Source organism: Mustela lutreola, chromosome 9 (assembly GCF_030435805.1).
Source record: "Mustela lutreola isolate mMusLut2 chromosome 9, mMusLut2.pri, whole genome shotgun sequence".
Classification (NCBI taxonomy): Eukaryota; Metazoa; Chordata; class Mammalia; order Carnivora; family Mustelidae; genus Mustela; species Mustela lutreola.
Window position 1 is genome coordinate 124,307,880 of NC_081298.1, and position 23,906 is coordinate 124,331,785.

The 23,906-nt window shown below is 42.3% G+C and overlaps 2 protein-coding genes across 5 annotated transcripts; one reads left to right on the forward strand and one right to left on the reverse strand.

Annotated features, from left to right (window-relative positions):
* Window positions 1-1,532: 1,532 nt before the first annotated feature.
* On the reverse strand, window positions 1,533-20,389 carry GPN1 (GPN-loop GTPase 1). Of its 4 annotated transcripts, XM_059188753.1 has the most exons (14): window positions 19,924-20,179; window positions 19,130-19,223; window positions 17,942-17,981; window positions 16,649-16,715; window positions 15,684-15,721; window positions 13,764-13,842; window positions 13,459-13,553; window positions 12,434-12,479; window positions 11,656-11,802; window positions 10,223-10,305; window positions 8,494-8,533; window positions 7,541-7,631; window positions 3,465-3,572; window positions 1,533-2,226 (listed from the first exon to the last, which is right to left on the reverse strand). In XM_059188753.1, exons 1-14 carry the CDS (start codon window positions 20,173-20,175, stop codon window positions 2,141-2,143), a joined length of 1,266 nt encoding a protein of 421 aa, XP_059044736.1. In that variant the 5' UTR covers window positions 20,176-20,179; the 3' UTR covers window positions 1,533-2,140. The 4 variants fall into 4 exon arrangements, with proteins under 4 accessions (XP_059044736.1, XP_059044737.1, XP_059044738.1 ...); XM_059188754.1 differs by lacking the exons at window positions 16,649-16,715; window positions 17,942-17,981; window positions 19,924-20,179 and adding an exon at window positions 20,252-20,389; XM_059188755.1 differs by lacking the exons at window positions 16,649-16,715; window positions 17,942-17,981 and having other exon boundaries at window positions 19,924-20,062.
* Window positions 20,309-23,427, forward strand: CCDC121 (coiled-coil domain containing 121). Its single transcript, XM_059188758.1, has 2 exons — window positions 20,309-20,652; window positions 21,120-23,427. The coding sequence occupies exons 1-2, from the start codon at window positions 20,309-20,311 to the stop codon at window positions 22,036-22,038; spliced, it is 1,263 nt and encodes a 420-aa protein (XP_059044741.1). The 3' UTR covers window positions 22,039-23,427.
* The last annotated feature ends 479 nt before the right edge of the window (window positions 23,428-23,906 follow it).

A 23,906-nucleotide genomic window follows, 5' to 3' on the forward strand; every position in this document is an offset into this window, starting at 1 on the left:
AAGACGAGTGGTTTCTAGGTATAGAATATTGAAATTAGGGGCACCTGGGTGGCTCAGTTGGTTAAGCAGCTGCCTTCAGCTCAGGTCATGATCCCAGGGTCCTGGGGTCGAGCCCCACATTGGGCTCCCTGCTCAGCCGGGAGCCTGCTTCTCCCTCTCGTGTGCCTGCCACTCTGCCTACTTGTGCTCTCTATCAAATAAATCTTTAAAAAAATATTGAAATTAGTATCTACAGGTATATAATGTATAGGTACAGAACACTGAAATTAATACTTAATGGCAAAATAAAATACTTTTAGACTATTTACATTGGAGTATAAGTACCAGATGGTCAAGGTTAGGTACTCTGATAAAGCAGGTCATTTTAAGATACCTGAGATTCTCCTGGCCTAGAACTGTCACAGGATATTTTAGCTAGAGCAGTTCTCAAACTTAACGTACATAGGAACTCCCTGAAGGATTTTTTTTTTTCTTAAGATTTTGTTTGACAGGCAGAGATCACAAGAAGGCAGAGAGGCAGAGAGAGGGGAGGAAGCAGGCTCCCTGCCAAGCAGAGAGCCCGATGTGGGGCTCGATCTCAGGACCCCGGGATCATGACTGAAGGCAGAGGCTTTAACCCACTGAGCCACCCAGGCGCCCCCCCTTGAAGGATTTATTAAAAGAGATGTCTAGGTACCACCCCCAGTTTCTGATTCAGGTCTAATTAATTCGATGACAAAACTAATCCAAACAATAAGAAAATTCAGGGGCACCTAGGTGGCTCAGTTGGTTGAGGGACTAATTCTTGGTTTTGGCTCAGGTCATGATCTCATGGGTCATGGGATCGAGCCCCACACTGGGCTCCTCGCTCAGCAGAATCTGCTTTTAATTCTTTCTAACTTCTTTTTTTTTTTTTATTTTTTTAATTCATTTTATTTATTTATTTGAGAGAGAATGAGTGAAAGAGCATGAGAGAGGAGAAGATCGGAGGGAGAAGCAGACTCCCCAAAGAGCTGGGAGCCTGATGTGGGACTTGATCCTGTAAGTCTGGGATCATGACCTGAGCCGAAGGCAGTTGCTCAACCAACTGAGCCACCCAGGCACTCATTTCTTTCTAATTTCTAACAATCTTCCAGGTCATGCTGATGCTTCTCGTCCAGTGACCACACTTGAGAACCAATGAATTGGGGTACAGATTACACAGGGATAAAATTCCTTAAGAGAAATGCACTATGTTCTAAGATACTATGAAGAATGTGGAGGCAGGGCAAACCTTACTACGGCTATTATATATGGAATGTGCACCTGACCCAAATCCATGGTCTTTGAGTAAATCACAAAGGATACTTTGCCTTAAAGTATAACACAAACAATACCTAGCTCTGTACCTGGTTACTTGGTATGTGTACATGGGAGACTTTAGTAAACATTCCCTCTTTACTGAGACGGGTTTGGACATGTGGCTTTAAACCTTTGTGTTGAATAGAAGAGAACCTATCTGCAGTTACATAATTTTCTTATTTGAAATTATGACAGGCAGGCTTACAACGAAGTTAAAATTAAAAACACTTTATCCAAGTTATCATCCAAAACAGGATCTTATTCATTAATCATGTTTTGCTCACTCTTTTCAATGAACCTGTTGTCCTACAATGAGCTACCCCTTCTGAGGCATGTTTCGTACCCAACATTGATTGGTTGCCAAGGAGACTCCACTGCCACCCTGGGCAAACTCGTTTCCTCTCCCTTTCTGCTAAAAGGAAGGAAACTCATGGTATAATCCAGGGCAGGATGCTGGGAAAGTAGAGTACAGATCCAGCCTGATAGAAGTTGGAAGTGAATAGTGACTTCTTGCTGTTCCATCCACCAGCAGCAAAAGTACTTGAATTCAAATGATAAAACTTGAAGCTTTAGGCTTGAGGGGCTATCAGCCTCCAAGAATAGTGAGAATATCCTTCCTTGCATAAATCCAAGGGAAAGGCCAAGGGAATTGGCATCCACCTGCCAGGTCCAATGGTTTTCTATCCTTGGCTGCATCTGAGTCAAATTTCCCTATAAGAGAAACTCTGCTACTCTGAACAAAATTGTCCTTTATAAGTAGTCCCCATCAGAGGTTGGGATAATTCCTTCACAGAGTTCCAAAATTCTGGACTTCTAGAAACTACTTGTTGTTTCTCTTCCAATACTGTGCCATTGATTCTTGCATAAAATTCTGGAATGCTGGCTCTTCACGGCTTTCTTCCGTAACTACAAGGAAAAAAGGTCAGTTCTTTTAACTTTCCCATTAGATAGGTAGAAAAAGAGTTCTGTCACCAATCCATCACAAACAGTACTCAGCTTCTAATAAACTAAGTGTTCATTTCTCCCAGAAGCATGCTCTATCATGGTGCCCAAAATGTCGAGTTTCTTTCATCTCTAAGTGGGGAAACCCCCCCCATAAAGTAACTAAAACAAGGTCCCACTCCTACATATTTTAAACCTAGAGAAATATATCCAACAACTCTATTCATAATAGCTAAAATCTGGAAACAACCCTAATGGCAATCAGCTGATGAATGAATAAACAACTTGTGGTAAAAGCCGTACCTTGGAATATTATTCATCAATAAAAAGAGCACACTTTGGATACATGGATGGATTGCAAAAGCATTACACTGACTGAAAAAAGTCAAATCCAAAAAGCTAAATACTGTGATTCCAATTAGACAACATTCTGGAAAAGGCAAAATTGTAGGAACAGAAATCAGATTAGTGATTGCCAAAAACTAAGTGTGAGAGAACAGGACTGAATGAGAACAGCATGGCGGTGCTGGAAGGATTCTGTATCTTGACTATGATGGCTGTTTCGAGTGCATATATATTATATTAGTTAAATCTCATCAAACTATACACTTAAAAAGGGTGGGATTTATTGCCAGTAAATTAGACCTCAATACATCTGAGTTAATGAGGCAATTTAGATGTTAGCATCCAGCACACTGGATGGTAAAGAGGGGTTTGCTCTTGGTCGTAGCTAGAACCATAAAGGTTGTTTCAAGAAACAGAGTCTGTTCAGTCCATAAAACTATGCCAGGTGGAACCCTTTTAGAAGTTTCCAGAGCCACTCTATCCTCAGTGGTACAGTCCCTTCTAACTGGCTTCGGTCTGCCGAGGCCTCCTTATGCATTCTTTTTCCCTACCTCATGTATTCTTAAAACCATTATTAAACCAAACAAACATCCTGGATTTCTCAAACTGAGTTAGGCCCTAATGATGAGAGGACAAGAGACTAATTAAAAGCCTGTGATGCGCTCAGTATTAACCATTCAGTAGACGGCCAGGAACCCAATACATGGAACTCTTTCCCGCGGCTGATTCCGGGGCCACATCATCTCTCCCGATCACTGGCTGCATGGGTAAGGCTTCTCTCGGCAAGAAGCTCCTGAGCAAACAACGTGGGAGGAAGCAGCTACTCTCTTCTCCCGAGCACCTCCGCCACCTCTCACCTCTGTGGTCAATGTCATCGGTATCGCTGTCCGCTTCCTCATCCTCTTCGTCCAGTGTTCCCCGAGTCAGGATCAGGTCAGAAGCATCCAGCACAGGAGACAAGCGGTCTACAGAGAAAACACGTGTCAGGAGCACATTACGAACCTCAGCCTCCTCAAACAGGTGTTCTGATCCAGTAACTATGATTATCAATTGGCAGGATGAAGGTGGCCGTAAACATAAATGTACAATCTTACCTGTTCTAAATGTACTATTGTTAATACCACTTAATGTTTTTAGAGTAGTGTAGTCCGTAAAATGCTCTCGGGATCCCGGTAACCCAAGAGGTGCTATTTTTAAATTGAGGAAAATAATTCTCAAGTAGCTTGTCCTGGTAGTAACATCGTTCGTTCTTATTGGCTCACAGCTTAGAAGAGGCTGTAGTTTTTCCTCTGAAGACTAAAGGCGTCAGAGTAGATGCAGCATGCTGGGGAGTCAGCGCGAAAGTGTAGAGCACTAAGGAAGATTCCTGGGGGAAGTGTGTTCTGAGGGTCTGAAGAAAATAGACGGTGGAGTGACAGGAAAGGAGTGAGGATATTATTCAAAAGAGGGAGGGAGGAAATGGGAAATTGAATATACTAATAGAGGCAAATTCCCTACTCCGGGCAACTGAACAAGGGTCGAGTGCCAATCAAAGTCAAATCACTTCATTCCTGTGTAGGGGATTCGGCCTGCAAGGGTTGGGCTCTGAGAACCTAAAATGACACCCAGTACCCTAGAGCTTCCGGAGCACACGACCACGCTCTTCAGGAGCCTAGCTGGAGAGAAGTCAGCAGGGGATGAAGGAGGCCAACAGCAGCAATATCAAGAGGCACAAATCTCAAGGGGCCCGTGGCCTTGAAGAGGGATGGTGACATGGCGTGCTAACAATCAGTGCTTCCGTCTGGGCCCCCTATACCTGTGACTGCCCCCAAATTATTTACTGCAAGCTTTCAACCTTCGACAGGTTATCTGAGTATGGAAGGCCTTTTGCAGCAGATTTAACATTTGCTGCTTCACATATTCCTGAGTGATGAGCACAGAAATTTATGTCACCAAGGTGCACAACAAGGATGGCCAGGCAAGTTCACGTAACAGGTGAATCCAGCCAGTTTCTAGAATCTCCCCCTCCAAGCGGCTTTGCTGTTGTTGTCTAGTGAAGATACAGCAATAGCTTTCATGAACAGAACTTCATCCCTTCAAAGACCAGTCTATTCATAAGTGTGGGTGGGAGGGGGTGCATCCATACTAAACATGAACACCGACCTAAAACCCCTAAGAATCAATGACATAACTAATTCAAACAATAAGAAAATCCAGGGGCACCTAGGTGGCTCAGTTGGTTGACGGACTAATTCTTGGTTTCGGCTCAGGTCATGATCTCATGGGTCATGGGATAGAGCCCCACATTGGGCTCCTCACTCAACAGAATCTGCTTCCAATTCTTTCTCTTGTCCTCCCCTCCTCCTCTGCCACTTCCACCCCAGGGGTGTATTCTCTTTTTCAAATAATTAAATCTTCAAAAAATATTTTTAAAAAGTGGGGTGCCTGTGGTTAAAAACTAGTGGCTCAGTGGTTAGGCAGACTTTTTTTTTTTTTTTTTTTTAAAGATTTTACTCATTTATTAGAGAGACAGTGAGAGAGGGAACACAAGCAGGGGGAGTGTGAGAGGGAGAAGCAGGGAGCCCGATGTGGGGCTTGAACCCAAGACCCAGGGATCATGAGCCAAAGGCAGACGCTTAACAACTGGACCACCCAGGAGCCCCAAGGTAGACTTTCTGAGAAACAGTGCAAGTACAACTGTTAATGAAAAAGGTAATACAGACCTATACTTTACATCATACCCAGGTATAAACTCTAAATGGATCAGGGATCTAAATGCAGAAAATGAGGGTTACCTGGTGGCTCAGTCAGTTAAGCCTCTGACTCTGGGTTTCGGCTAAGGTCATGATCTCAGAGTCATGAGATCAAGGCCCGCTTCAGGCTCCATACTCAGTGCAGAGCCTGCTGGAGATTCTTTCCCCTCCCTCTCCTTCCCCCTCTGCTCACCCACCCTGGTCACACTGGTACATTCCCTCTCTCTCTCTCTCAAATATATAAATAAAACTCTTTATATGTAGACAGTGGGGCACCTGGGTGGCTCAGCGTGTTAAATGTCTACGTTCAGCTCAGGTCAGGATCCCATGGTCCTGGGATCGAGTCTCGCATTGGGCTCCCTGCTCGGTAAGTCTGCTTCTCCCTTTCCCCCTTCCCCCACTCGTGTTCTCTCGCTCTTCGCACTCTCTCAAATTATCTTTTTAAAAATAAATAAATAAGTACAATGAAACCATACAAGTACTACAATAAAACATGAGTGAATTCCTCTTTAACACAGTATAGGTAAGGGATTCCCAATTATGACTCAAAATCCAGAGGTAGTAAAAATGAGAAGTAAATTTGCCTAGATCAAAACAAAACAAAAACACGGGGCGCCTGGGTGGCTCAGTGGGTTAAAGCCTCTGCCTTTGGCTCAGGTCATGATCCCAGGGTTCTGGGATCGAGCCCCACATCAGGCTCTCTGCTCAGCAGGGAGCCTGCTTCCTCCCCCCTCTCTCTCTGCCTGCCTCTCTGCCTACTTGTGATCTCTCTCTCTCTGTCGAATTAAAAAAAAAAAAAAAAAAAAAAAAACTTTCACCTGGCAAAATAATACCATGGACAAAGTCAAAAAACAAGCAACAGAGAGAAAATATTTCTAACAGGCATCACAGAAAAATGGATACTACCCCTATTACATTAATAGATACTAAAACTAGTGGGTAAATGTGAAAATTAAAAGGATATTCATATGGTCTCAAAGCATCATCCAACAAAATACTTATTATAAAGCGAAAAATAACTTTCCAATGAAAAACCTGGCAGATACCACTTTAAGCAAGTGATCAAAAGTAAAATCTCCAATGACGGGACAAATCTACATGGTGGGCCTCTGGATGTCGTGCATGGGAAAAATCACAGCTTCACTTCTGTGAAGTCCTGCCAATAAGAAGCCACCTGAACAGAGTCCCGAGGGAATACCAGCCAGACCCAAACTGAGGAACATCCTATAAAATATCTGTTGCCTACACTTCAAAATTGTCACTGCCATGAATACAAAGAAAAATGGAGGAACCATTCCAGATTAAAGGAGCTGAGACAACTAAATGCAATGCAGATCCAGGATTTTCTCCCGCTACACAGGGCAAATAGCTAGATCTAAATAAGGAACACATCAGACAACAGGATCAGAGTTAATTTCCTAACTGTTTAGTAATGAGCTTATATAAAATATCCTTGTTTTTAGGAAATACACACTCAAGTATTCAAAGAGAATATTTAAGTCTTATATCTTACTCTTAAACGATATTGAAAACAGGAATATATATATAATATATATTTTGTTTATAAATACATTTATAGGCTTATACATAAAGTCATACATAATGAGAAGAAGAGAAAGAATCAAGTAAATGTGGTAGAATGTTAACATTTTGCAAATCTGGTTGAATGGTATATAGTAGTTCTTAAACTAGCCAAACAATTTTTCTGTAAATCGGGAAGTAGGTCAAAATAAACAGGAAAAGAAAAGGGCAGGGAGTAGAGGGTAAAGAGTATTTAAGAAAACTGTAGATGGGAGGATGGGGTGATCGGGTGATGGGTGTTAAGGAGGGGACATGATGTAGTGAGTGCTGGGTATTATACGCAACTGATAGATCACTAAACTGTACCCTGAACCTAACAATATGCTGTATGTTAACTAACTTTAAAATTTTTTGAAGTATTTAAGAAAAGAGAGAATATTAAGTGTCTTGCCGAAGTAAAGCAAAAACTACCCGAAGAGGAAGAACTCAGAATGGTAATTATATACAACTTTTAGAAGTTTACCTTTCCAAATCACAAATAAAAAAAAAGTGTATCGATCCATCTCAAAACACCACATTATATTTATCCTTTTCTCTCTCTTAAACTTAAGCATCTTCCTGCTCAGTGGAAGTGAGCATATCCTCCTTTTAGTTCCTAACTCCAAGAAACCCTCCAATACCTGCGGCAGTCCCTGTGTCCAAGGCTACAGAGCCCATATCCTTCCGAAGGCGCTCCAGCTGTTCCTTCTGCTGCTGGCTCTGTGCACTGGCCTGTACATGCAGAAAAAAATATCTCCATGTTAAAGAAGGAGTTCTAGGGGCACCTGGGTGGCTCAGTCAGTTAAGCATCCAACTCTTGATTTTGGCTCAGGTCATGACGTCAGGGTTGCTGAGTGTGGAGCCTGCCTAAGATTCCCTCTCTCCCTCCATCCTCTCTCTCTCTCCAAATAACTCACTCTCTCTCCAAAACATATAAAATAAAATCTTACCAAAAAAAAAAAAAAAAAAAAAAAAAAAAAGGAGCCCCAAGTTAGATGCCAGACTTCTAACAGAGATGACAAAATAAACAAATACTAAGGACTATTTAGACACTGGGGCAGGTAAAAGATGACAGATACAGAAACGCCAAGCGGTGTGGGCCCAGAGGAGCACAAGCTCAGCCTAGAGGGCTCTGGAGACAGAATGATAGGTTTTGGAAACTGGACACAAGAACACATCAAAAAAACCCTCAAGCAGACATAGCAGTGGTAAGGGGCCCAATGCAGCTGACGAGGGCAGGCCAAGGGATTATTTCGAATAAGCACTGTGAACCACTTCTTTTTTCTTGAAATTCCATAACCAGTCCTTAAATGAGCCTTGGGAGTAGGAGTGGGGTGGGGCCCAAGAAGTGCTTAGCAAATGTAACAAGAAAAATCAGACTGTAAAAGATTTAAATAAAGAGAAGAAAAATAATTAAGGGGCCCTGCTGCATCTAGGAAACACACAGATTTACTAACTTAAGTAACAAACATCTACTACACTGATAGCCAAAACAAAAGCATTTATGGCAGGAGGATTAGTGCATGGTTTGAAGTTGTTTTTCAGTGGCCCCAAATACAACAGCCTATCTTATAATATAAATAGCCTATCTTACCAGTGACTTCTTCAGACGTTCATATTCAGGACGATACTCCCTGGAAAGAGAAAACACTTTCTAAATTCCTTTGTTTATAATCTGTCCTGCCCGCCCCCATACCACTTCTATTTTCCTAGTTCCCTGACAATAACAGAAGACCTTACTTCACCGAACATTATATGTAATAAGACTTAATCACTGAGATTCTATCCCTGTGCAATTAGAAGTCAAGGTGCTTGTCCCCACCCTGAAACCAGCAGAGACAAAAGACTGCAGGCCAGGAAAGATTAACTCTGTGGAGCCCATAATTCATGAGCTCAGCATTTGTTTGGATAAAACTGAGATGAATAAAAGAAGTGAGGCCTGGGGTGCCTGGGTGGCTCAGTCTGTTAAGTATCTGCCTTCAGCTCAGGTCATGATCCCAGGGTCCTGGGATTAAGCCCCCTGTCAGGCTCCCTGTTTAGCAGGGAGCCTGCTTTTCCCTCTCCCTCTGCCCCTCCCCCTGCTTGTGCACAGGCACACTCTCTCCCTCTCTCTCTATCAAATAAATTAAGAAAAGGAGGACTGATGGGCTCAGGAAGCCCAATATGTAATTATGTGGTTTATCTGGGCAGTAACAAAAGGATACAGAAGGGTTTATCCTGAGACTTTGGTCACACACAGAAGACCCTTTGTCTGATGGATCAAAATCAAAATAATGTGTCTAAAAACCACCACGTGGTTGTTAGAATCTTGCTAAGAAACAGGCCAGTAAGCAGCCAATTATCATGGCATCAGTCCAAGAAAAGTGCTCTGATTACACTTTCGTGTAAGTAAACAGAATTCCAGTGTTAACCATGAAAATAGTAGTAACCACCATTTATCATGAAGTGTGCTTGCTCGGTGTCAGCAACTGTGCTAGATGCTTGGATATATTTTCTCAAATAATGCTCCCAACAACCTTAACAATAAACGCTATTATCCCTGACCTACAAATGACAAAAACTTGCTAAGGCCACTCATTTACTCAGTGGAGAAAGCAGAAATCCAACTCATGGCTGTCTGACTCCAAAGTCTATGATCTTAATCCAAGGTCAGCCAATGTGGCAAAGAGGCCAAATCATGCTTATTTTTATAAATAGTTTTACTGGAACAGCCGTGCCCATTCGTTTGCAAATTGTTTATGGATGCTTTTGCCCCACAATGACAGGTGAGCAGTGGCAACAAAGATTCTATGGCCCACAAAAGCCTAAAATATTTACTATCTGGCTTTTTACCAAAAGAAAGTCTGAAGACTCCTGCTCTTAATCATTCAATACAGGGGCGCCTGGGTGGCTTAGTGGGTTGAGCCTCTGCCTTTGGCCTGGGTGGTTTAGTGGGTTGAGCCTCTGCCTTTGGCTCGGGTCATGGTCCCAGGGTCCTGGGATCGGGCCCCGCGTAGGGCTCTCTGGTCAGCAAGGAGCCTGCCCCTACCCTCTGCCTGCCTCTCTGCTTACTTGTGATCTCTGTCTGTCAAATAAATAAGATCTTAAAAAATAATAATAATAAAAATCATTCAATACGGAGAAGGTTTTATACTCCTATTTTTAAAAAATAGTTAATGGGGACTGGTTATCCCTAAGTGTACACGTACAGATCCAGCACACATACATATAGCAAAAATAATACCTAGACTATGAGAACCAAAACGCTTTGCTGGCAAAACTGCTATCATATCAGATTACAGGTTACTAAAAATGTCATCAACAGGATTTTCCTTTATCCTCACCTTTCATATTCTTCTGCAGCACTGGTGACTTGCACGAAGAGTTCATCTAAGCCTGTACCCAGAACAGCAGACACACCCACCACCTGTCAAAAGCATCAATGCCACTGAGGAAACTATATTTTCACATAGTGTGTGTTACTTTGTTCAAATAATCATAATAAAATCTTCCTAAAAGCTGTTTAGATACTTCAAGAAGTCTCTGGCAAAGAGTGAAGCTAAAACAAAACAAAAAACAGCACATATACTCAAGAGCCATGGAAAGATGTATATGGAAAAGAGAGGACTAGAAAAAAACAGAAGGAGGAGAAACACATAGCAAGACTTCCTATCTATTTCCTGCCAATACAACCATTGTCTGTTCTCTACAAAAATCAGTATTGCAATGCCTTTGCTTGGCCAATTACCATCCTCCCTGACACCCCGATGTACTTTTACTTATATAAATCGTACCCTTCCTGGGAGCCTGGGTGGCTCAGTCAGTTAAGCATCTGCCTTCAGCTCAGGTTGTGATCCCAAGGTCCTGGGACAGGGTCCTGCATTGGGCTCCCTGCACAGCGGGGAACCTGCTTCTCCCTCTACCTCTCTCCCTGACTCATGCGCACACTCTCTCTCTCCTCCGCGCACACGCACATACACAGAATTAAATAAAATCCTTAAAAGAAAAATAAAAAAAACAAATCGTAGCCTTCCTTCAAAGCATACCTCTAATGCTATATCCTCCAAAATCCCTCATTTTAAGAGTGATCTGCCCCTTACCAGCATCAGGCCCAACCACCAATCTTCACAAGGTTCTTATCACAATATATCATGTTTCAATTCTGTATGTAGCCCTCTCTTCAAACTAAACCATAAATTCTGAAGGTAGGGTTTTTACCTTATCTCTTTTTTTTTTTTCAAGTAATCTCAGTGCCTAACGTGAGGCTTGAACTCACAACCCCAAGATTAAGAGCCAGCCATATGCTCTACTGACTGAGCCAGCCAGGCACCTCTATTTATCTCTTAAACCTACAGTTTTAAAACTGGCCAGCAACATGCAAAAGAATGAAAAAAAACCCACAAAACTCCAATTTTTAATAAATAATGCTTAAATGCCTTTTTTTTTTAATAAGGTAACGAACTTCTTTCTAACATAGGTTCAAAGTCGGCCCTATGGGTTAAGAGGTCGTCTGAAGGGATGCCTGGGTGGCTCAGTTGGTTAAGCAGCTGCCTTCGGCTCAGGTCATGATCCCAGCGTCCTGGGATCGAGTCCCACATCGGGCTCCTTGCTCTGCAGGGAGCCTGCTTCTCCCTCTCCCTCTGACTCTGCCTTCCACTCTGTCTGCCTGTGCTCGCTCTCGCTCTCTCTCTGACAAATAAATAAATAAAATCTTTAAAAAAAAAAAAAAAGAGGTCGTCTGAAGGGACTGTCAGTATAAGCAGAGGAGAAAGTTTACCCTAAGTGAACTGTAAAACTCATCCAACACCAGGCTCATTGAACGAGTCAGGTTACTGACGTATGTAGTCTCTTGATTCAAGGCATCTTGGAAAGCCTCAAAATCTTGCATCCATTCCACTGCAAAGCTGTGGTCAATGATGTCAGTCTGTACCAGAGAGAAGTCAACTATCAGCCCCCAGAGATATGCTTAGTTAGCAAACATCGAAAAAATTTTAATCAAGCAGCAACAACAAAGCAATTATTCATATATTTTTGCCTCCACTTCGCCCCTTCCCTCCTCCACTACAACAAACCATAAAGGGCCAAGACTACTGTATACAATGAAAAGAAGGTATGTGTTCTCTTGGTCGAAGCAGACCCTTCACTATCCACTGCCAAGTGACCATGGCAACAGTAGATGCCAGCACATTCTAGGCTCTGAAGTCATGTCTCAAATCCCAGCTGCCAACCCAACAGTGAAGTTTTCGGTTTTAACTGAGACTGCTAATAAACTAGCAGCCCCTCCTCCATATACACAGTTGCAATTCTGAGGGATAATCTATACACTACAGTTGAGGGGCTACTCTATCTAGTTTAAAATTACGTTGATGAGAGCCAGTGATAAATATTCATTTAATCTGATTGAATCTTTTTCCTACAAGTGCTCATGACTTTGTTTCAGATAAGTTTGAATCTGTTCTCCGACTTGTGAAAATCCTCACCTACCCAAACCTTCCAGTAACCCAAGGTTCTGATGAAAAAGAAATACTGAACCACAAAAGGAAGGATCCACTTACTTTATTCATAACCACAATGAAAGGCAGCTTGGTTTTGTACAAAATGCTGAAAATTAAAAATCAAGACATTTTTAATAAAAACACTTAAGCTCTTTCTAGCCCGGTGTCAATCTACTGGAACCGAGTAAACACAAGCGGAATGGGTTCAGACTCTGCTTATGGGTATCCATTCTCACATGCCTTCATTCTTCTCTCCCAAGAGGAAAAACCACCATTACCATCCAGCAAACAACACACACACACACATGCTTGCTTTTTCTTGGAATAATAATGCTTTAATACTGATCTTGTTTTCTGCATATGTTTTTTGGGGGGTTTTGTTGGTTTTTTTTTTTTTTTTTGGTAGGGTTGTTTTTACCCAATAATTGTCTTTTAAACAATAAATATGGAAACAAAAAATGCCATCAGTCCTCAGATTTTTATGTGGACTAGGATTTCTTGCATCTAATAAGAAGGGATAGCCCTAGTCATATCAGAAGGCACAAATGATGGTAATGGCTTTTGTGTACCTTCCCCCCAACGAGTTCTCTCAGACTGAATAATAGTTTGCCTTGCTCCTATGTCTTCTGCACTCACATACCCTAGTGAGGCATGGTCCTTCTGTCCCTAATGACACCAAGTTGGGCAAACTTGTGCTTTGTGGAATTACAGATAAATCTCTGTATTGATAATCTCTCATAATTTAACTCTACATGTCATAACACAGAAAAGGAGCATTTAGACCAGAGCGCTCTGTTCTATTTAGACTTGTTTCATTCATCTGGGAGCAAATACCAAAGGCTCATATTCGTACACCACCCGTTTCTGTAATAAGCAAGGGAGGAAGGCGAGAAGCTGCTCCGAGAATGCCAACACATATGCCCCTTTTCTCTTCTCACCTCTCCCCAGCTCACAACTACTAAACTGAGGGCCACATCTGAATGAGCACAAATCCAGGTTAGTAAGTACTCGGGATTCAAATACAAAAGAGAAAAGAAGAGGCCTCCTCCCTGGACGTAACTGCATGCCTACCAGCAATTAATTACCTGCAGGCATACAGCATATTGGACATGAAGGTCACTGGGTTGGTACTTCTTGATGTGTCCATTACATAAATGACAACTGTTGGAAATGAGGATGCCTAAAGCCACAAAATAATCACAGCCTTAGTCAAAGGGCTCATTAGCTATTCCCAAACTCTTTTCCCACCTTCCTTACCAAGGGAGAACCGCCTTAGGCAGGGTATACAGAGCTGCCACACTCCCTCCCATACAAGGTCCCATGCAATAAAAAGATGCTTAACTAGTCTAGCTCTCTAGTTACTCCCAGTAACCAGTCCTACAATACTCACCAGAGCCTCAGTGATGATTGTCCCAGAAGCTGACCATGTGAACACCTCAATCTGTCCAGGTGTGTCAATCAAGACGAATCTGTGTCAAGAACGACCATTAAAGAAGTATTACACTTGTGCAACGCTGAAAGATAGCCCAGCACAGAAAACACTGAGAATCTGGTTATCCGGGACTGGAATAACCTCGTCATACTGTCAAGTCTAACTTCCTCCCACTGCCCTTAAAACGTACACCACATTCCCCCAAGCTTTGTTCAATGTCCAATATTCATGCTACTAGGCAGAAGCAGTAGTCCACAAACTGCTGCAAACTGATCACAGAGGAAACAGTGATAGTTTCAGAAACACACCACATTGAAAATGAGAGATAAACAAAACCAAATTTCTTGGGAAACTATCTGGTTTCTTGGGGTGGGGGTGAAGGAAGGTGGAGGGGAAAGAGAATAACAGAGATAGGGGAGTAATAGCTAAATAGAGGGTTTCTTCTTGAGGTGATAGAAATATTCTAAAAGTGACTACAGTTATGGTTGTACAATTCTGTGAATATACTAAAAGCCACTGGACTGTATACTTTAAATGATATATGAATTATATCTAAATAAAGCTGTTTTTAAAAATAAGCAAAAAATTTTGAATGGACATTTCTCCAAATATATACCAATGGCCAAAAAGTACATAAAATGATGTTTAACATCTCTAATCACTGAGGAAATATAAATCAAATCCGATACCACAATGAGACACCACTTCACACCCAATGACATGGCTATAACCAAAAACAAGGATAATAACAAATATTGGCAAGGCTGTGGACCAGGAACCCTCACACAATGCGGGTGAAAATGTAAAATGGTCCAGCCCCCTGGAGCTGGGGCGAGAAGGGAAAGTAACAGCAACTGCTAATGAGCTTGGAGCTTCTTCTGAGGATGAAGAGGAAGTTCTGGAATTAGATAGTGGTGATCAGTACATGACTTTACGAATATACTAAAAACCACTACACTGTATACTTAAAAATTAGAATGGGCCTTTGTTATGTGAATTTATATCTCAATAAAGCTGTTACTTCTTTTTAAACTACCTCTAGTAGTTTTTTATAAAAAAATGTTTTTGTAAAATACCTTATCCATCCTTCCTATGTATATATGCATGGAAACATGTGGAATGATAGTCACCGACAGTAGTAATGACAATAATACTTATAATGTTATATAATAATACTATTTGTTATACATTATAAAATAACAGAACACAACATAATAGTAATAATGATAGTTGATTCTACTAAGAATCAGGGTGAAATAATTTCATCTCTTAAATATTATACCTAGTTGTAAATCTTTTTAAAATTTATTTTTAAGGGCGCCTGGGTGGCTCAGTGGGTTAAGCCACTGCCTTCGGCTCGGGTCATGATCTCAGGGTCCTGGGATCGAGTCCCGCATCGGGCTCTCTGCTCAGCAGGGAGCTTGCTTCCCTCTTTCTTTCTCTCTGCCTGCCTGCCTCTCTGTCTACTTGTGATCTCTGTCTGTCAAATAAACAAATAAAATCTTAAAAAAAAAAAAAAAAGATTTATTTTTAAACAAGGGTTAGAAAGATGTTAGAAAGATTTTAATACCCACAAATGTGGTTTTCCCAAGAGAAGGCAAGTAGACAACTGAATTTGGACAAAGTTTCAAAAATACCTGCTAGGAAGCCATGGGCATACATGACAGTGATTGAGGGCAAAATACTAGTAAATTTAGCTCTTCACTGTATATGACCTTAATGTGGGGTTTGGGGGTTTTTCTGGCCTACTTTTTTTTTTTTTCGCTTCTAATGGTTTCATCTCAATCTAACATTCTTTCGGAGTTTGATGGTATCCTGAAATCCTTGAGACACATCAACTACAGAGTAATAAATTGGTGTTAAGCTGAAATCACTTACTTAGACATGTTCTGGGCCTTCTCAATAAATTTCATCACCTAAGAGAAAAAGATGCCAATTACAATAGGATCCATTCTCAACACAAAAATCACCCTTTCCAGGGTGGCCCAACTTACAGGCACTATCAACTATTCAATCTCTGTCCTTAATCTTGGGACACCAACTTATAAACTCCATGAGCTGGGCGCCTGGGTGGCTCAGTGGGTTAAGCCGCTGCCTTCGGCTCAGGTCATGATCTCAGGGTCCTGGGATCGAGGCCCGCATCGGGCTCTCTGCTCAGCAGGGAGCCTGCTTCCTCCTCTCTGCCTGCCTCTCTGCCTGCTTTGTGATCTCTCTCTGTCAAATAAATAAATAAAATCTTTAAAAAAATAAAAATTAAATTAAATTAAATAAACTCCATGAGCTAAAGAAACACAGCCACACCAGCAGTCCTGCAACACCCTGGAGTATACTGCAAGGCCCTGAGAAGCTAAAGACTATCCATCACTGTCGGGATGCATCTCTTGGTGCTTCAGTAAAATGTTAACAACCTGTCTCACGGAGTGACATTAGGGTAAAAAACGAGTGATTACAAAACACTCCTATGGAAGTAGATGATAGAGAAAAACTTAAACAGTGATAATTATTTGTCACACGTAAAAAAGCCCATTATCTTTCCATTCCATGCCTGCTAGCCCATCCCACTCCCCATTTGTCCACTCCACCCTCAAGGTGATACTCCAAGCCAAGATACAAAAAAAAGAACCTGGATTTTTGTTTTATTGGCCATCACAAATATTAAATGTGAAGTGTCTCAAAACACTGATCATCCTTTCATAACCTCCTTCTCTGTCTACCAAAATGCTTATTTATTTTCTATGTATGTCCAGGTTTATTGCTCTTCTTTCTCAAAGTGAGCAAGCTAAGGCATTTAAAAGCCAAACATTTTTACACAGCCATGCCTATAAAAGTAAAGACAGATATACCTGATCAAACCTCGTAGCAAAGAGATTGAGTGATGTCACTATACCGCCATTGGGCCCAAGTCCATACCTGGACACAGAGTTGAGGATTTAAACTACTTACAGATCAAATTAGATGCTGAAAGTCACACTAAGGCTATCATTCACACAAACAGCATTGTAACATTAGTGTTCCATGAATGGATGCTGGCAGCCTATCCTTGACATGCCATACAACCTTAACCACACAAAGAATTTCATTATCAACATCTTCTTCATATCTTTACCATTTTGGGGATGTCGAGGCAAAATGAAGATGTTAATGTGACTAAAATGTAACAGAGAGATGTATGTAGAAGCTTAATAGCATTAGCCTTAATTAAGATCATCTTAAAATATCATTAAGACATCACACTCCCCGGTGCCTGGGTGGCTCAGTGGGCTAAGCCTCTGCCTTCCGCTCGGGTCATGATCTCAGGGTCCTGGGATCGAGCCTCAAATCAGGCTCCCTGCTTGACAAGGATCCCGCTTCCCCCTCTCTCTGTCTGCTTGCCTTTCTGCCTACTTGTGATCTCTCTATCTGTCAAATAAATAAATAAAATATTTTTTTAAAAAATCACAGTCCTGGGGCGCCTGGGTGGCTCAGTGGGTTAAGCCGCTGCCTTCGGCTCAGGTCGTGATCTCAGGGTCCTGGGATCGAGCCCCACATCGGGCTCTTTGCTCAGCAGGGAGCCTGCTTCCTCCTCTCTCTCTCTCTCTGCCTGCCTCTCTGTCTACTTGTGATCTCTCTCTGTCAAATAAATAAATAAAAAAAAAAAAAAAAAAAAAAAAATCACAGTCCTTGCTCCGATCCTCACTGATCAAGCTAACTGCTGAGTAGAATTAGTCTATCCACCTAGACCTACCTACACGGATAGTAAACATTACATACAGCAACGTACTAAGAGCTGATCCTACTAAATGAACCTGCTCATTTCTGAGTCTCCCAGTCAGAGGAGGCAGTAGCCTCCAAGGCGATACTGCTCTCTGGAACCAGGCCCAGCATCAGCTAGCCTCTCACTTTCCATGCTAATTACAACAGCCTGTAGTCTAGGAAGATGGTAAGAAAAACTGAAACCACAAGCTGAAACAGTATTTCTAATCACCTAAAACACCTCTCCTCACATTCATCTATCCTCAAAAATTACTTTAAAGCAATTAAATGCTTTTGCTAGTGTATTTCACAAAGAAATGCAAAAACACTCTCAAAACCACAAAAAACCAGACAGCAACCAGTCAGGGATGAGTCAGCACCCAAGCAGATGCCGAAAAGGATACTGTTTCATGACTTCTTTATACTTCACAGTGTCACGAATATCTGTTCAGGAGAAAAAGAATTCAGTGGAATTTAACACATAGAAACAATATAGTTTGAGACTCTCTACCTATAATATCCTCAGACAATGGACCCCTCAAGTCATCTCTGCTTCCTCCGAGGAAAAAAAATAAGTTTCTCTCTTGGCATCTCAGTTACTTTTCAAATCTGTGTTCCAAATTTTTAAGCTAAGATCACTGAACTGTGATAGGGGGAAAAAAGCAAGATGGTGAAGAGAACAAAAGGGTAGAAGTACCTTCTCTCCCAGCAAGAAGCTGAAACCAGCCTTTCAGGCTTCTCTTATCTGCATTCTCTTCTACTAAATCCCCCAGCTTCACCCTGGATTCCTTCTTTACAAAAGATGGAGGGGACACGCACCCCGGGGCGGGGGGGGCTCAGTGAGTTAAGCGTCTGCCTTTGGCTCAGGTCATGATCCCAGGATCCTGGGATCGAGCCCTGCAATGGGCTCCCTGCTCAGTGGGAAGTCTGCTTCTCCCTCTCCCATCCCCTCTGCTTCTGTTCCCTCTCTCGTTGTGTGTCTCTCTCTGTCAAATAAATAATAAAAATAAACATTAAAAAAAAGATAACTGGGAAGTAACCCATGAAAAATGTTAGCTAGGAGCTCAGAAGTTATGGTAGAAATGATCTCAAACAATGAGAAGTTTTACTGGTTTTTGTTTTTGTTTTTTAAGTAATGTGGTAAGGCTGGGGTTATTTGGGGTTTTTCTTTTTTTTGAGTTTTTGTTTTTGTTTTTTTTAACTTACTTGAGAAAGAGAGAGGGAGAGAAAGAGAAAGCCCATGCACAAGCAGGGGAAGGAGCAGAGAGGGAGGGAGAAGGAAAGGGAAAGAAGCTCAAGCAGACTCCACACTGAGCTGGAGCCCAATTCCGGGACTGATCTCATGACCCTGAGATCATGACCTGAGCTGAGACCAAGAGTTGGATGCTTAACCAACTAAGCTACCCAGGTGCCCCAGGATCTGCTTCTCCCTCTCTCTGTCCCTCCCCCTGGCACTTTCTCTCTCTCTTAAATAAATTTTAAAAATCTAAAAAAAGTAAAGAAAAAATGAAAATGAAAACATTAAGGACTGGTGGGCTGGGGGCTTTCCATATTCTGAGGGACTTCACACAGTTCTGTTACATTTTACTCACCAATATTGGCAGGAAAGGGTACTTCATGTACAGCTGGGTCCAGATTAATCACATAAGGTGGAGAGCCTTGGCTATGCAGATGTCCAGTAAGCCTCTGTAGAGATATAAGAAGAGGGATGGAGTGAGACAAAGAGGGAATGATAAGGGCCAAGATTCCATTATCCATCATACCTGAAGACTTCTGCACTTACACTTCCCTCTACATGAAATATTCGTCCCCAGTATCCACCTCCAACATTCAACTCTCATAAATACTATATTTTCCTTTATCACCCATCTAACAGAGTCTCCCCTACTCTCGATCACTTATTTACTTGATTTTTGTGAGTTTTTTTTCCTATTACTCCCATTAAAATATTAGCTTCAAAAAGCGGGAACCCCGTCAAATTCAATCGCTGTTATCTCGAGGACTTGAAACATAAGAGCTGCGTAAGAAATAATTACTTAGTAATCTACACCAAAAGCCTGTGTGTTAACCCTGTATTAATTGCCAGTTACACGTATGCCTTTGCCTTCGAGGAGTCGACAATTGTACCGGTAAGACAATTCCAGAACAACGTGGTAAATTGTACCAAATATGACCAAAGGGTGCGAAGAAGAGAGCCTTAATTAAACCAGGCTTGAGTCCGAAAAGGCCAGCCTAGGAAGGAACCGGAGATGCTGACAAGTTCCTGAAAGCCACACGCGGGTCCCCTCCAACTCTGAGAGACCTCCCCCTCCTCTTCTCCCCGGCCTTCCGCCCACCACGGACAACCTCGCGCGCGCACCGACTACGCCCGCGCCGTGTACGTCACCTGGACAAAGGTGGTTTTCCCAGATCCTGCCATTCCCAACACCAACAGACAAACTGGGGGCCGAGGACCCCCCGAAGCCTGCGAGTCAGCGGTCTCCGCGGGCGTCGCCATTTTCCTCCTGGCTCCGCCCACTCTGCCATAGAGACGCTGCGTGCCTAGAGAGGCTGCGGTGACGCTCGGGGCAGCGAGCGAGGCTAGAACCCGACTAGCGCTAAAAGCGAAGGCGAAGGGGCGGGACCGGCGCCGGAGCATCCTAGCCCCCACGGCCAACTAGCGACAGTGGTCGGGAATTAGAGGCCTGGAGAGGGCCAGGAAAAGGGGCACTCACCGTCGTAGGGGTGTTCTTGGAGGGGCAAAACTCTAATCCCCAGAAGGGCGAGACGAGATGGGGTCCCTAAGGCAGGGCACCCACGGGTCGAAAATGAGAGTGCGTTTCTCTTTCGGCCCCCAAGGAACGGGACAACCGGCTGCTGGGGCTTATTCGGCAGCCGACGAGGTTCAGCAGCTCAGGGATGGACCGGCCGGGACTGGGGCGGAGTGCGACCCGGCGGGTTGCCGGGCAACGTGGAGACCCAGGGCGTGTGGCATGGAGCCGTTGCGAAAACTTCCCGCAAGGGGACGCCATTTCCAAGTGTCGCAAGCCCCTGACACCAGCGCTCCCTCCTTGGCCGTCTCCCTCAGTGAATCAGGCCGTGACCTTGGAGATGAACGCTTGGATTCCTGGAGCAAGTAGGTACTGAAGGGACGCTTCCTCTCCACGAAGTGTCCTCGGATACCGGAAGGGTGGTGGAAAAGCCGTGAAATTTATGGCTCTTCGGGACCATCCCAGCTGTTCCTGTGGTCCTCTGTAGCTACTGTAGTGTTGAGTAAATCCTAAAATCTGAATTTCACACCCACACTTTGCCACTTGCTGACGGCATAAATCGTGGCCAAGTCATTTAAATTATCCGAACCTGTTTTCTCCTCTTTAAACTGGAGTTAATAGCTCACAGGGTTGTAGTGAGTTAGCATTGTAAATTGTAAACTACACTCATTCATCTTTATCCCTAGCTGTATTCTTGGTGACTTGCATAGCAGCAGAACCATAATAGGCAAAGTTATTTCTTCGTATGAATTAAAGTATAATTGTGCATTTTGTATTTACTAAATGTTCATTAAGACTTGATGGGGTAATGTCTCACTTGTTCTTCCTTCAGGTTTGCTAAGGATTCTAAGAGCTCCCCTCCACCGTATCTTAGTTTAATTAATAATTTTTTCAAGCCAGGGAAGCCAAGAAACTCAGAGATGAGATTTAAAGAAAAGGCAGTGGTGGAAATAGCGAGGCTGGACAACCAAATAAAACAAGCTCAACCCCAACAAGAATTACTAATGGAGGAGACCAGGCAGCTCTACGCTGAAAAGCTCCTCGTCCAGACTGAAAACAAATTCTTTCTGGAATACCTAACCAACAAAACTGAGGAGTATAGAAGGCAGCCTGAAAAGCTGTGGAACAACTATTTACAAAAAAGTGAGGAGATTGAACAAAGGAGGCAAGAATCAGTCTCCGCGTATGCGAAACAAACTTCAGCGTTTAAAAGGGAGCTCTTGCAGAAGGAAAAGCTCCAGTTCAATTTAAAGCAGCAGTTGCAGGCACTGAAGAATATTTCACTCTTAAAAGAGAAACAGGAGAGAGAAATGCAGATGTTACAGGAGGAGAAAAAGAAAACCCAAGCTGAGACAGAGGCAAAGAAACAGGAACTCCAGGTCCAGTTACTCCAGGAAAAAGCATTCCTGGAGAAACAACTCAGTGAGCCAGACATGAGGCAGCTGGGAAACAGAAAAAGAAAGGTGCTGGACAGGAAGGCTCAGACCTTGGAGCTGGAAGCAAAGCAGTATACTTTGGAGTTCTACCGCAGCATCAGGAGAGAGAACCGGGAGTTACAGAAGAAATTACTGCAGCAAACACAGCGGTGCCAGGACTTGCAGGCTATTAAAAGCCAGTTAAAAAATCAGAAGCAGCAGCTGCAGCAGGAACAGTGGTATGTGCAGTGCTTGATCCGGGGGAGGCAACGATTGCAAAGGAGGCATAACTGGTGCCCAAGACAGGATGCTCCCAAGGACCACAGTGCCCCCTGAGTAACAAACCAAGGATTAATCCAAAGCAGTTCCTAAAATAACAGATTAAATAAGGACTGGAGTGAATATTCTTATGTGCTGTATACACCTGGTTAGGAAGGCTTTGGCATCTCAGAATGCTATGGTAAAACATCCTTGTGATGTGTTTAGTGGGAAAGGTTAGGTGCGTTTTTCCAGCAGTACTGCTAGATATTTGTGCCACCAGCTTCCCTTAATTAGGTTTTTCCTTAATTAGATCTTGTAATAAATGGGATGTTCCTCAAATCTCCAGATAGCATAATACCATTTCCCAAACACCAGTACCTTAAACTAGCTCAAGAAAACCACCTTGAGGTAGTGAAAGGAAAATAGTTCTGTGATTTATTTCATCTAAGTAAGTTAGATTTCTAAGAATAGCATTTCAGACTGGCTTTGTGTAGTGCCCCTGCTCTGTAAACAACCAGTTATCCTTATGCCTCTTGGCCAGCTGCACACAAAGAAGGCCAAGTGCAAAAAAGCTCTTTTGCAAGTCTGCACCAGGGGCCAGGCGGCTCCTTCTATGGTTTTGTCAAGAGTGGAAAAGTAATCTAAACAGCATGTTCATTAACAGGGAAGCTGGAGGAGGGGGCTGGAGCACTGCGCAGAATGACCTTTTGTCTGATGCGCAGCCCCTACAGTGCTAGCTTTGAGTAAACTGAGAAGGGAACAGCAGATAAAGGGTATGTCTGTTAGGTCAGCTTTTACTTTTGAAAATCTTGTCTGTGAAGAAAGACCTCTAGCATTAATGAGGTCACTGTTAAGTTCAGGAAAATATATGAAAAGTTTTTAACATATTGGGACTTTAAAGGGTCTTGTGCCATCTATTTCCCTAACAACATTCCAAATTCTAAGATAAGTAAGATTAGTTAACGTTAGATGTAATAAGTACTTCAGTTTTAGGTCACAGACTACATTTTCTTACTATGTGTGCACTTGATAGTACATGAAATGCCTTTTGTAATCAATATGTGCCTTATATTTATGTCTGTTTAGGAGAACTGGGAATATTTTTAATTAGTATAGACTTTTAGGGTAGTTTTTAAAAATTTTTTTGCACTTAAAGACATACTGATGGTTGGACTTTTTTTATTTCTTTGCATGCTGAATCCCAGGTACAGGAATATAAAATAATCCCATATTTTAACATCACTCCTCTATGGGAAAATAAAGGTAACTTTATGTCTTCCAGAAATTGTCAGTGATGAAAAACTTCAAAATAATTTTCCTGAATTTTCAGTTTTATTCCTAGGTAAAATGAATTCCTGTAAAATCGTGGAGTAAAATCTTTTTCTCCCTCAATGCCTTCAACTTCTAGCTTTAACAATGTTTTTGTTAAATATGTAGTTTGTTATTAAAAATAAAAACCTTAGATTATAATGTCTCTGTTGATTTTTCCCCCCGGGGTATTTTCTACTTCATCACTCTTCTCTCTTCTACTGCTACTGCGTATCTTATTCTTACTAGTGCACACATAATAAAACTGCAATTTCAACACAGAAAGTAGAATTTTAGATGGTATGCAGAGTACCTTAACCTGAATACTTCGGTTCTTGAGCTGAAAATACAGAAAGACTGAACTTGAAAAACATGGTAACTAAGACAAATTTGAACCCCTATTCTCTGTGGATGCAAAAAAGCATAGGAAAATAGATGCTAAGACTGTAAGAAGTTGGAAAGTAGGAGGGATTTGGAATCTGACTATTCTGCTGTTAAGTTCCCTCCTGCCTTTGCAGGAGGGAAATTAACTAATTATCTAATTGGGATAATTAACCAATTATCTAATTGGGAAGTGGATAACTTCCATCCCATACATTTATTTTTAACTCCTACCATCTCAAATAATGAATGGT